The sequence below is a fragment of the Camellia sinensis genome, chromosome 4 (genome assembly GCF_055761805.1).
Source record: "Camellia sinensis isolate YWXY chromosome 4, ASM5576180v1, whole genome shotgun sequence".
Lineage (NCBI taxonomy): Eukaryota > Viridiplantae > Streptophyta > Magnoliopsida > Ericales > Theaceae > Camellia > Camellia sinensis.
The window spans coordinates 66515534-66529513 of record NC_138964.1 but is presented as its reverse complement, the minus strand read 5'-3'; the positions used below and the strand labels follow the sequence as shown (position 1 = coordinate 66529513).

At 37.2% G+C, this 13980-nt stretch overlaps 1 protein-coding gene across 1 annotated transcript; it reads right to left on the bottom strand.

Annotated features, from left to right (window-relative positions):
- Positions 1-315: 315 nt before the first annotated feature.
- Positions 316-10960, bottom strand: LOC114312584 (uncharacterized). Its single transcript, XM_082925121.1, has 7 exons — positions 8723-10960; positions 8131-8555; positions 2079-2732; positions 1814-1981; positions 1055-1591; positions 842-940; positions 316-745 (listed from the first exon to the last, which is right to left on the bottom strand). The coding sequence occupies exons 5-7, from the start codon at positions 1283-1285 to the stop codon at positions 602-604; spliced, it is 474 nt and encodes a 157-aa protein (XP_082781247.1). The 5' UTR covers positions 1286-1591; positions 1814-1981; positions 2079-2732; positions 8131-8555; positions 8723-10960; the 3' UTR covers positions 316-601.
- Positions 10961-13980: the final 3020 nt, after the last annotated feature.

The window sequence follows — 13980 nt, the reverse complement described above, 5'->3', positions numbered from 1 at the left end:
GTGATGGCCGGCCGGGTCTTGGTGCTGGCCCAGCTCAGTACAGTTGCAGCAGAGGCTGGTCTTTGTTCGGGTGGACCACGACTGTACTTTTGAGTCTTGTTTTGTTTGTACCAAGTGTTTTTTAGCTTTTTCGAGTTGTTTTCATTTCATTTTTCTATTATCGAGTTGTATTTTACATTTTGACCGGTTGTAAGTCATTATCTGATTCATGAATCAATTCAACAACAAAGCCTTCACAGTTCCAAAAGTTACTGTGCAAGGGTTATGCCATTCATCACATGCAAATGTTGTTCATTATATTGTGCAAAGAGATCATTCAACAAAACTTGTCTTTTATAACTGGTGGGACCAACCCCGATCATTATTTTACAAAACAAAAGAAAAGAAAAGTCTTCAAAAATAAAGGTCTATCCGAAGCTAGTTTTTTTTAACTACATAACAAAATGAAAGCAAAAGCAAAACAAAAGCAAAATCATCATCATTATCAGTAGCCCATCCTAGCTCTCTTTTTTCTCGGCTGTGGAGTAGGTGCATCGCTGTCATCACTAGGGCTGCTCGACTGCAAGTCAATCTCCTCTCCCTTGTCCTCGAGGGTCGTGGACTAGTCAAAACACTCCTCGAAAGGCGAACGCTGCCTCGCTCGGCCCTTCCCCCGGTCAGCCCCTCCGCAGCCTCTCACTAAGCCCTGTCTCCTTCTCCCTCCAGTTGGAAGAGGTCCTACTGGTGCAACTGGTACAGACTCAAGCTAAAAAGAAGACAGATATTAGTAGGAGTAAACGAAGTGTATAGTATGGCAATAAGTACAGTATGGCAACAACAATAAACCGCAGATAGAATGTACCTCAATCCCATGGGTGACTAAGGCAGTCTGCCTCCTCTGTACCATCACGAGCAGTTGGTCGATTGTTCGAAAGAGCTCGTCACCAAATGCCCGGGGTATCTGCAAAAGAATAGAATATGAGAAAAGGAAAACAGAGATACTAGTAGAACAATGAATAGAAATGGCAGAAAACAAGCTAAAGTGCAATATGGACCAGCATAAAGAAATGTGTACCTGCTCGACGCTAGGGGCAAACACTAGCATGCGGTCTCTCTCCTCGATGTGCTCAAGTGGGATCTGCTCGATCACTCCATCTGGACGCGTATATACGATCTCAGTGGGGATCACAGGAAATCCAGGAATGGGAGCAACAGTAGGGGCACCTTTAGCAAGCGCATCGCCAGCCCCAGCAGCAGCAGCAACCTCTAGCACAGCTTGAGCCACACCTGAGGTAAGAGGTGCCATCACCTAGGTGTGCAAGAAGGTAGTGAAGTCGCCAGGCTCATGATGACGGTCGCTGTCCTCATCTATCATCAACAGGTCGACCTCAAGGCCGTCCTGTAGATCATCTACTACCCTCATGTTGGGAGGAGAAGGATGTGGAATGTCGGGGTCAACAACGCCCCACGTCTGGCAGATGAACATTTCTTCCAGGTAGTAAGCTTTACCAAAGGGGCCCTCGAACAGGATCCTTATCGTGGAGGCATGCCAGGTAGCGGCGTAGGTTGTCCTCGACACCTGGGGATTGCCCGCCCAAGGGTGCCAGTCAACCTGTGAAATCAATGCAGTATTAGATGTCAGTGTAGTATGAGAAAATAAGTGTAGAGTTAGATCAGTGCAGTGTCAGATGAAAATGGCAATGCGGTGTCAAAAGTAGTACAGTATGAGAATGTCAATATTGTACAGATGCAACGGCATGAGAGTGACCGTATAGTGTGGGAAACAGTGTAATATGCTTATGGTAGGTAACTGCTAAAGGCAGGTATTTGTTACCTGATCCGTCGTGATCATGTCAAAGAAGCGGCAGAAGTACAACAAGGTTCGGTCTACAATGTGGCATCACTCGAACCGTGAGTTGTAGTACCGGGAGCGGGGTACTGACAACTCGATCGGCCTCACTGGGACTAGAGCCAGAGAGGTGAAATATATCTAGACCCAAAGCTGCAAACAGACGGCATGAGAAAATAGATTAGATGAACAAGAAATGCAACAGTGAACAAAATGTAAAGCATATCAAAAAGGTTAGTGTAAGGTATACCTCTCAAACCCTCCAGTAGCCACCAAGTGAATCGGCCTTGCGGCGGGAAACGGAGCTCATGTAGCAGTATAAGGTGGCCAGGCCGGCACCACCCCAATCATACTCCACCACCCGAGGAAGGTGTACCAGTGCCCCTAGAATGTATAATCCCACGGTATTTTCCCTGTTCACAAACAGGGTAATACCGAGAAGATATATAAGGAAGCCGTGGTTGTACTGGGCAACCTCATTTGTAGTAGCTGGCTGAGTGACAGAAAAATACTCCAAGAACCAGCTGTAGCGCACCATCCCGTGACTGGTGGTGTCTGGGATCACCCCGAGAAGTTGGAGTTGTGCGGCTCTCCACTGGGTCATATCCGGATCAAAGGAGACTGGGCCGCCAACCTCAACCTGCAAACTGATCAGCATTAAGAAGTCGTATGGGGTCAGTGTCATCTCCCCAGTCGAGGATAAGGGGAATGAGTCAGTGCTATCCCACCATGTCTCTACCAGGGCCCCATAGAGCCATGACTCGGCTCTCATCTATAAAAGCCCGGAGCAGAAGGGCCCAAACCCAGCAACATCAACTAAAGTGCGGATCTCTGTGGGAAGCCGCTCGTACCAACGCCGAGGGCTAGATATGGAGCCATAGTCGCCTATCCTCCTGCCTATTACCTATCAATTGGAAGTTTTATCAGTATACGTATAGTAGAGACGAGTGGTTTGTTCATCAGTTTCAATATTTCAACATGTATGCAAAGTAAAATAAGTAGAAAAGTTGTGTATCGTGGAGGCGTCGGTAGATATATGCACATCTAGCCCTGGGATGAAGCCCTCAAATCTCAAGATGCCGCCTGGGGGTGGCACATGTGTGTGCGGTTGGTATGTAGCCACATCAAAGGACTTCTCGGCAAGGGGAAGCAATGCAGCGCCCTCCTCCACCTCAATGTCTGCACCAAGGGCGGCACCAATACTTGCGGCAAGGTCGGGAATAGGTACTTCGTCACTAGCCATAGAGAGGAGTTGAGAAGTGAAGAAAAAGTGAGTGGTTGGGTGTTTTTGGAGTGAAAATCACAAAACCAAAATCCTAAGAGAGAGAGAGTAAAGAGGGGATGGAAAATCAAGGGGGAAACAATATAAGTGTGGGCAAATGTGAGAGAAAACAAGAGAAAGTTCAAAAGTTCACCAAACCAAAATCCAATCGGTTCAAAAGGTTAAGGATCAAGAGGGTTTCAAGAGAAAATTTTGCAAAAGTTGTTGGGTAACTCAAGAGGAATGGAAATATAGAGAGAAAGGAAGGTTAGAGAGAGATGATGAGGTGTTTTCGGATGGGGAAGTGTGAGGAAATGAGGGTTGGGTCGTGTTTAAACAGCCACGGGTGTCGATTTTACCGATCTGCCCCTGCCTCGCTATCAAAGGTCGGCTGGCTGTGTCAAAGCCCGGCCGTGCATCGGCGAGGCTCGGTCTGCCTTTGGTGAATTCAGTTCTGTTTTTTTTTTTTTTTTTTTGTGTTGTTTGTTACTATTATTTTATTTTATTATTATTTTATTTCTGGTATTGTTTGGGTTTTAATTTGAGTATATAATAATAATAAGAGTGAAGAAAAAGGAGAAAATAACAATGAAGTGATGAAAAAGAAAAGAAGACCGTGAAAGAGAAAAATCAAGAGCAAAAAAGAAAAAAAAAAAAAAAAAGAAAGCAGTGAGCAAAGAAAGAAAAAAAATAAAAAAAGAGAGAACAAAAGAAGAAAAAGTTGAGGAAAAGTTGAAAACAAACAAAAGAGGGAACATATTTATTTGATTTTTGATATGATTTGTTTAAGTTGGTCTGTTTTAATTATTTTGCTTGAATCGTAGTTCGTTCTGTTATGTTGTAACCAAACGATATTGTATGTACGGTTCATTCAGAGGAGTTCCAGATAAGTTATTTGTGTCTCAGTAGGAGAACCTGCATAACTTTGTAGCTAAGATCATGAGTGCATCTATCGCACACATTCACTTGTTTACTTTGTTCATCTATCGCACACATTCACCTGTTTACTTCATGCATCTATCGCACACCTCTCTTTTATATCAGGACATATGAAACACGACCCCGAGTAGTTTTTGTTTCTCAAGATGCGTGAAACGCGCCCTGGGCGGGCTTTATCTCAGGACATGTCAAACACGACCCCGAGCTTTTTTGTTTCTCAGGACGCGTGAAATGCGACCCTAGACGGGTTTTATTTCGAGACGTGTGAAACACGATCCCGAGCATTTTTGTTTCTCAAGATATGTGAAACGCTGCCCTGGGCGGGTTTTATCTCGGGGCATGTGAAACACGACCCCAAGCAGTTTTCGTATTATGATTGAAAGGGCCTAAATCAACAATTAAGTTAATCAATTGAAAGGGTGATTATTGAGTACTCTGCAAATACGACCATGTGGTGGTTCTCTGCAATACGGCCATGTGGTGGTTCATGGTATTATGATTGGTGAAGAAAGTGGAGTATTATAATTTTGTATTGGGCAATTGAGAAACATGAGAGAACATGATGAATAATGATTAGTGAAAGAGTATAGACATGTAATACTCCAAAAGTACCTAATAATTTTCCCAATTAAAGACCAATTGTGATTGAAGAGACTGGTTCAATTTTCTATACATACATATATGTATGTATGAACTCGTATTACTATGAACTTGCAAAATTTAGGCTTATCTGTAATTAGATTATCGTGTTTAAGATTTGTGTCGTCCAGCAATTCACAAAGGTTACACGATAGGTGACCATTCGCATTTCTAAACTCATTCATACCATATTGTGATGTCAAGCTCTAAAACCCAATATTAAGAACTTCTTCTTCTTCTTCTTCTTCTTCTTCTTCTTCTTTTTTTTTTTTTTTGTGTGTGTGTGTGGACTGATTCACAATAGGATGGTCATTTCATGATTTGTGCTATCTAACAAATCATAATGGTCACACCCTAAGTGGCGATTTTCTTTTTTGGACTCATTCATGCCATTGTAGCCATAGTAGGTGAAAATCTAAGTTCTGTGATTCATGATCTATGATAATGTTCAATTCACCAAATTCCCAAACAATAGACAACCTAACGCTATGTTTGGATTGAGTGATTTGGAAAGAAAATAAAAGAAATTGAGAGATATGTATTTCTCTTACTTGTTTGATAACTTAAGTGGAGAGAAATTGGGAGAAATAGAGAGAAACGAAGAGAACCGGATTTCTCTTATAACCCTCATTTTCAATCTTCCAAAAAGTGGAGCGATTGGGAGAGAAAAAAAACTAATATTTTCATAATACTAATTTTGTCCCTATAAAAATAAAAGAAATGAAATGATTGAAAATATAAAAAAGTTGTTTTGGTAATATAACATAAAATAATTTATTTTCTTTTCTTTTATGAAATCTAACCAAACAAAGAGAAATCATAATCATTTTTTTTATTTATTTATTTCTTACTTATTCAAACAAGAATGAGAGAAATTACAATATTTTCTTTTCTTTTATTTTCTCTCCTAAGTTCCCAAACATAATGTAAATCAAGTCAAGAGGGATCAGAACATCAAACAAAGAGGCCCAACAAAGGTAATGGAGAGGTATAACAATGGTTGTGAACAACAATCTAGATATGGACCGGCAAGGCATAAACAAACGTCTAAGACTAAGAGATTGGTGATGGCAGCAACAGTTTCGTGTGAAAAAGGGTAAAAGCGACACTAGTGGATGCGATTTAAGCAGCGCCAGTGGAGAAAGTTATGGAACGAGAAACTAATTATGGTTTTTAAGCTTATATGATTGTTTTTGACCATTTGTATGACAATTTTTTTCCTTATTTTTCTAAAATTATAAATCCTTGGATCCTTACCTGGCAAAGCAAACTTTCGATGGTCAAGAAGCTAGCCAAAAAAATTTAGAATTTATCCCTAATTTTCTTTAATTTTTATGTTTTGAATTCCCCCCCCTCCAAAAAAAAAAAAAAAAAAAAAAATCCTAAAAATGAGAAATTTTTGTATGTCAATAAGGGTACCACGTGACACTACCTTTCATTAATCACAAATGCATATGCTTGCTATTGTTCCCCAAACACTCAACATAAATGTAATAGACCCTACGGTCAAAGCCAATCACAATAATAAAAAATATCACATGACATGTACCCTATACGCATATAAAAATTTCTCCCTAAAAACACCTATTTTTGTTTAAGGTTCCATGTTTGATTAGATTGGATAAGATTAGGAGTATGATAGGTTTCAGCAATGAGACTATTAGTGTAATGGTATTTAATTAAGATAAATTGTCTTTATTTGTATATTAGCGTGGTTTCTTAGTTAGGTTGGGATTAAATCATAAAATTAAGTAAAAATTATTATTTTGTAAAAAGTAATTTTGCTTTTGTAAAATACTAGCAATTGACCCGGGTGATGAACGGGTCAAAATTTATTTATTTTTTTCAGAAAAATATTTTAGGATGTATGTGTTATAGAATAATAATATTAATTTTAATTTAAAATTAAAGTGTCTTTCTAATTATTTATTTTGATAATCTTACACACTATCGTTCTATAAAAATGTTACTTGAATATTTATATATAATAATTTTAATTAAAATTATTATGTATTTTGATAATTTTAATCCTATCGTGCCATAAAAGTGTAATTATCATATAATTATAACATATATATATATATATATATTAAATTATAAGATAGTAAAATAAGCACTCATTTTAATAGTAAAAAAAATAATTAAATTGAAAGAACAAAAAAAATAAAATTTAATATAAAAATAATAATAATTAAATATAAAAATATAAAATCTCATAAATATAAAAATAATAAAAAATAAAAACATGCACACTAAAAAAGAAAATGCATTAGACCTCCAGTGGGGGTGACTCCCACCACCTCCACTGTTTTCTCATTGGTAGAAATATTATTTATTTATTTTTTTGTTTCTAAGTCATGCTTACACAGCCCCCACGTGGAGGTGGGTGTGCTGGGGTCCCCAGCAATGCCGCATTAAAAAATAGAATCCTCCTAAACACTCATTTTAATATTAAAATAAATAATAATAATAATAATAATAATTAAATATAAAAATAAAAAAAGATCATAAATAAATAAAAATAATTAAACCAATAATTAAATATAAATTTTATTTAAAAAATTAAATATAAATATGTTGTAGTTCGATTAAGAATAAAATATATAAATTAATTATATAAAGTATTGATTTTTTTTTTAATATTCTTCTTTAATTATTCATACGTATTGCATATTGATATATAAAATTTATATTAAACATAAATGTTTCATAATAAAAAAATTCATGTTAAATGGAAAACTCAATATAAATTAATATTAAGATATTAATAAGGTAGTGAAAAAAACAAAAACAAAAAATATCTTTAATATTTAATAGAAGAAAAATAATCTGTAAAGTATTAATTCTACAAGTAGTTCAAAATAGGTATAATATTACTGTGGCACTTTTAAAAAAAAAAAAAACAAAAGATATATGCAAACACAAGAAAGAGAAAAAAAAAATGAGAGCAAACATTACTTTTAATAATATATTATATGAGGCAAATTAGATTAGCAATCTGACCTCCTACTAGGCAAATTACACCAAGTAAATAATATGTCACATGATTACTCCATAATATTCCAAGACGAATGAATTTCTTATAGAAATAAGCAAAGTAAACCAAAACTTGAATGGAGAGGATAATTAGCCCAGTGATCCATATAGTTATCCTTTTAAACAGTGAAAGTCAGAAGTTTAAGGTTCTAGTCGACGGTACTTCTGCGGCCTTTTCGTTGTTAAACTTTTTAACCTACTAACATCCTATTATATTACAAAGAAAAAATACACAAAGGCCTTTTCGTTGTTAAACTTCTTAACCTACTAACATCCTATTATATTACAAAGAAAAAATACACAAACTTGAATGGAGGGAGGGAGAGAGAGAGATCATAAGCAAGAGACTTTGTTTAGTAGTTCATATCAAAGAGGAGTTGTGTCAAATATGTACAGAAAAATAGCAGCGGGCAGTTTTTCGAATTACCTCTAACCAAAGTCGATTACTCTTTTGCTTGGGAAGCAGGTGATAGTGGCTATGATCTTGGGGCTAAAGTTCAGCAGTGATAAGGAGCTCTCAAAAAGTAATACAATACTAGTGGTGGTGGCAGTGAGCTGCCTCCATGTTGCAGCCTTCGGATGGTCATGGGGCTCGCTAGGCTGGATGGTAACAAGTGAGATATTTTCATTAGAAACCAGATCAGCTGGACAGAGCATCACAGTAGCATTAAACCTGGCCAGTCTTTCCTTTTCCCCCCTCGGTGATTTCCAGTTTGGGATTTTCCTCAATTCTTGGACAGCTGGATTACAGTGACGACAATCTGTGTCTACATCTTCCTACCTGAAACTGAGGGAGTCCCTGTTGACGAGAGATGAAATTCTTGTGGAGAAAGCATTTGTTGAGAATTGTACCTAGCGATCCAGATGTCAATTAGAGCAATGGTTACACACAGCAATTCAATGGAATCGGGTAAAACATTTATACTAAAGCTGCTAGCTAACGAGAAGATGTACTTTAAAAATTAGGGGTATAAAAGCAGAGTAGATTAGTTACACATCTATGACTCTTAATATTGTACCTGCCATAAATAAATAGATATAATGCTTTTTGTGAAACACAATATGTGCTACTGTGACAGGGGAGAAGCTGATTAGAATAGTTTACACTCCATCTGTTTCAGAAAAACTGAAAAATCATCAATAAGAAGTTTATTGATATTACCGTGTATAATTTTCATGGTTAACATGAAAAGGTACCAAGAATATTGAAGATGAAAAAGGTATCTTACTTTAGCAAAAGAATACACACAACAGAGAATACAATCATGGTCAACCAATTTCCTGTAGCAGGGCTTCCATATATATCTTGTAATCAATTATTTCAACCAGATCCATATAAAAATTAGTTGCAGCTCTATCTAACTATTGTCAGACCAAGTTTCCACAATACCAAAAACGAGGTCATATAAGTGCCAAGCAAAGATTTCACATTCGTTTATAACAATGATGAAAAAAAAGAAAAAAACTTCAGAATGAGGATTTCCATTCCATCTATCATATGTCATCAGACGTAAACTAGTTCTGTATTTGCAGAATATAACTATTCACTTGACTCCAAAGATGAAACTAACCAATCTTTAGCTTTTTTTTTTTTTTTTTTTTTTTTGATCAACAACAAAATCTTTAGCTAATCACAACAACAAATTAATAGAAACTTCTTTGCCCACCATTCAGACTTGCACATTTCAAACTACATACTCTAACCAGTATGAGCACAAAATTAGAAGATGTTTTATCTCCCAAACAAATATTGACAATAATCCAAACTAAAGAAAACTGAAAGCATAATAACACAAACAACTAGGATGGCAAAACTTGCAAAGAAAGTTCACAAAAGAAGCAACAAAAATGCCAACACTGGCAAACTCAATAAAATTCCTAAAGGCAATTTGGCAATTAAGTAGAACATCTTGCATCACTTATAAAGAAAGTCCAGTACTTGCCATTACCTCAATTAGAATTACTCAAAACTAGAGCAACTGGTTTAGAGATTTCTGTGTCATAAACGACATAGTCACCTAATGAGCCAGACATAAATGTCATGAAAATCACTTGCATATAAACACACATTAAATGCTTATACACCCTGACCTGAAAAGATCAATCCTTAAATATGAGTAGGAAAGGAAGGAAGAAATTTTTTTCTTAAAAAAAGTACAAGATGTCTTGTGAAATAAAAACAGTAAAAGGAGTAGTCCTCAAAAGTATTATTTGTCATCTCTCCAAAACCTAATACCACAGAAAATAAAACAGACAATTGGAGACAACAATTGTAACTTAATGATATTCACAGGGATGGTAATAGCTATAGTGCATTCCAACATCAGCAACTCTTCGGTGGTGGGAACTCTTGCTAAGAATGACTAAGATGATTTGTTTACAGGCATGCACTAGTATTCCTGCCATTTCCCAATTCCTCTTAACTATGTGTCTTAATCATTGTCAGTACTTCCCTCTAGTTTAATGAATTTTGCAATTTCCATCACAGAAACAGAAAACCAAAGACTAGATACAAAAAAAAAAAAAAAAAAAGAAAAAAAAAAGAAGGGTCAAAAGTCAGATCAACTTCCATATATAATTGTATCCACAAGCCCAACAGCAATGAATTCCCCTATGTTCACCTGAAATACCAGTAAAGTATAATGGCAATACATCATCACTGAATGATGAGCCTCAATATGCTGTTTTGGGGCAAATGTATAAACTACTGTTCCATATTTGAAAGCAACAGTACATCAGTTTTTAATTTATTCATATGGTCCCCTTTACAAAATGCATATTAACAGACTGTCATCTGCTTTGAAAAATAAGATGTCCCTGAGACCATGAGCACAATCCTCCTATCCTGGCACATATTAAACATATATTGTCTGGCACAACATGAGGAGAAATAACATTATTGCCATATATATATTATGCAGGTCACCATGGTCGAACTTTACTAAAAAAACTATTTTGAAAGCACCACATGACACTCAGGAATATAACAACAGGAATTTTGGAGAAAAAAACAGTTGTGCTTTATCCAAATAGTTAATTACATGGGCAGAAATATCACCTTGAAATCCAGATGGAGTACTTCACATTCCAGCATTTTATGGACAGGGTTACCATTACCACTTACAATATATTTTCTTCCCTACCAACTAAACGTTTTGCAAAATGAAAGAACAACTAAAATCAATCAATGTAATGAATACAAATTGTAGAATTATATTAAGTTGAACATAAAAAAAAAATAAATAAATAAAAAAAAGGGAAAAAGGGAAAACCAATAATCAGGACAGTTAAAAGAGAGCCGTCACACTATACCCATGGCACAATGACACTTTCTCTAAGAGTTCAAACAAATGATTATCCTCCTAACTAATCAAAAGTTTGTACTGAACAAAAACAACCCAAGATTTTATGCTTCAAATGCAAATATAACATCTTTTTTTTTTTTTTTTTTTCGTACAAATTGTATTGCGTCAGTAACCACCACTGAGGAACATTGACACATAATCCAGCTCTCACACATTCTCAATTCACATCATCTATACTATTATTAAAAGGGAACAGATCACTTGGTGTCCAAACTTTGGTGACTTCTCCTTGTGAACATGCCAAACTAAACACAAACAATTTTCATAACGACCACATTATTCCCACAATCCAACACTCACTCACTCCCTATCACTACTGATATACAGGACGATTCACAGCCAACAAATCCGCCGGGACAGAAGGCCAACTAGGAATCTACAATATAATTACCAATGACTAGTAGAGCATCTGCACATTCACAAGAACCCTAAGACATTTTCAAGCAAATCTAAACTGTACAGACCAATCCTTATGAGATTAAAATGTGCCAAAATAAAGGAACAGAGACACAGAACATGTAAATAATATGGCTATAAAATCAGCCTTAATGCAATTCTTTCTCAGAGGCATTTCTAACAGTCATTAGAGCCAGACAATTAGTTTAGGTGAGTGACATAAAAATACCACGACCTCCCAATTTCCAGATGCTCATTAGGACCCGACAAGGTTAGTATAGGTTCCATGGAGCAAGCACTGACATCTATCACAACATAATAATACAATATCCTAATCATCAGAGAAAACCACAATTTCAACCAATCCATCAAAATACAACATGAAGCAAGTTCTGAATCGAGTTATACCAAGAAAGGACACCAACCCCCCCCCCCCCCCCCCCCACCAAAAAAAAAAAAAAAACTCATCATCCGCTGCAATCGCTGCTTTCCAAAAGTGCAAATGAGTTCACTGTTAAATTATTTTTTTGCAACAAGCAGGCCATTAAGCGAACCAAATTTCCTTCCAATCTAATTGAAGTACATGTGAATCATTATCATAAGCACAAATCACAAAATTTAACAATTCTTTTTCTGGTAAATGTCTCAAGCTGAAATTTTTATTCAAATATAAAATTCATAGCTAGCTACATCGATTTATACGAAATCACCTAAACTAAACATGAAGGCAACATCGTAGTACAAGGAAATATGAAATACCAAATGCTACAAACAAAGACTGACACTGAAAGGAATACCCAATAACCACACACACACACCCCGTTTCTGATCGATCACACGTTGATCGTATCAAGACTATCAGACTACACGAATATACATTGAAAATATAAGACTATCAGAAACCTAATCTTCTTCTTCGATAGTTAAATCTACTAGATTTCCAAGCAACAGTTGATATTTATTCTTTGTCGCTCAACAGAAAAAGGAAAGATATACCGACCATTAAGCTTCACTTCCATGGCATCATTTGCTTCGTACTCAACCTTCCTCTTGAAAAGATAAAGGAAGAGACCTTGAGTAATAAAGCAAACCATCATCAACTCAACTCCCTCCTTCAGATCCAACATTTCCATAACAATTTGCATCCAAAATTAGGGCAAATCAAGGCCCAGCAATCGACGTAGATCACTCGTCGCAGCATCGTTTTTCTCCTTCTTCGAAAAGAAAGCCGGAAATGGAACCGAACTCGGCGGCGGCGAGGCCAAAAAAACCGCCGATCCGGCGTAGATTCCGTCAACAACCTTCAAATCGGAAACTTTAATCTGCTTCTGAACGGTTTCGGGATCAGGACCCAACCGATCGGTGGAGCAGAGGACCAAATCCTCGTCGCCGAACACGAGACCGTTCTTCTTCGCCGCCGCGGGGGTCAATTCCTCGCCGCGCTTGAGGATCTTGACCTGGCCCATGACGAGATTCTTGGAGGGAAAATTCGCAACCACCGCCTGATCTCGGAGTCGGGTTCGATCCGGAGACCCCACGGGGCTTCGCTTACGGCGGCGAGGGCGGATCGAATTGGGGCGGGGTTTGAAGGGAGGGGCGGAGAGGCGTTCGGAGTGGAAGCTATTGGGGCGGAGGAGGCAATCTTGAGATCGGAGAACGGCGGTTGTCGCCATTTCGAGAGAGACAGAGAGAGGATTTATTTGGAAAGGGAAGATTGGTGTTTGGGTAATGTGAAATGTAAGAGGAGCGGGATAGGTATATAAACAATAATGATTCAATTCATTAATTTAGAAGCACTAAGAGCATCTCCAACGGTGTACCAAATTTTTCACCAACTCTGAGTGAAAAATGAGTCATTTCCTTAATTTGATATTTCGCGCTCCAACAGTTCAACATCAAATCCGTTTCATCAAATTTGCACTGGGCAACCGGTTGGTTGACCGGCCGGCCGACCGGCCGGTCAACCGGTAATGGCAAAAAAAATTTTTTTTTTTTTTTTTTTTTACCGGTTTGAACCTTTTTTTTTGAACTTTTTCAACTTTTGGTGGTCAACCGGGTGGTCAACCGGCCGGTCGACCGGGTGGTCGACCACCTAGGCAAAAATTTTTTTTTTTTTTTTTTTTTTGAGTCGTTTGAACCTTTTTGTGAACGGTCTGAACTTTCTCCGGGGCGACCGGTTGGTTAACCGGTTGGTCAACCGGATGGTCGACCCGTTCGTCTCATCCCAACGGTTAGGAACAGTGATTTGGTTAAACGCTTCGCCTGCACTCAGTTTGGTACCATTTTTGCTGAATTCTGGATTTGATATCGATCTGATGAAACCGTTGGAGCTTAAAAAAGTGGCTTTTTCACCAAATTTTAAATTTGATGCCAAGTTTGGTTCACCGTTGGAGATGGTCTAATATACCACTAATAAGAGTATCTTTAATGGTGACTTAAATTTTTCATCAAATTTAAATAAAAAAAATGATTCATTTCACCTAATTTGATACCACTCACTCCAACGATCTACTTTT

What these genes read in the sequence shown, in the direction of transcription:
- LOC114312584 (XM_082925121.1), bottom strand. Translation starts at nt 1,285, where the DNA reads ATGGCACCTCTTACCTCAGGTGTGGCTCAAGCTGTGCTAGAGGTTGCT. An exon ending in TTGCCCCTAGCGTCGAGCAG is followed by an intron (nt 941 to 1,054) that starts GTACACATTTCT and finishes ATTCTTTTGCAG; the next exon opens with ATACCCCGGGCATTTGGTGA. An exon ending in TAGTCACCCATGGGATTGAG is followed by an intron (nt 746 to 841) that starts GTACATTCTATC and finishes TCTTCTTTTTAG; the next exon opens with CTTGAGTCTGTACCAGTTGC.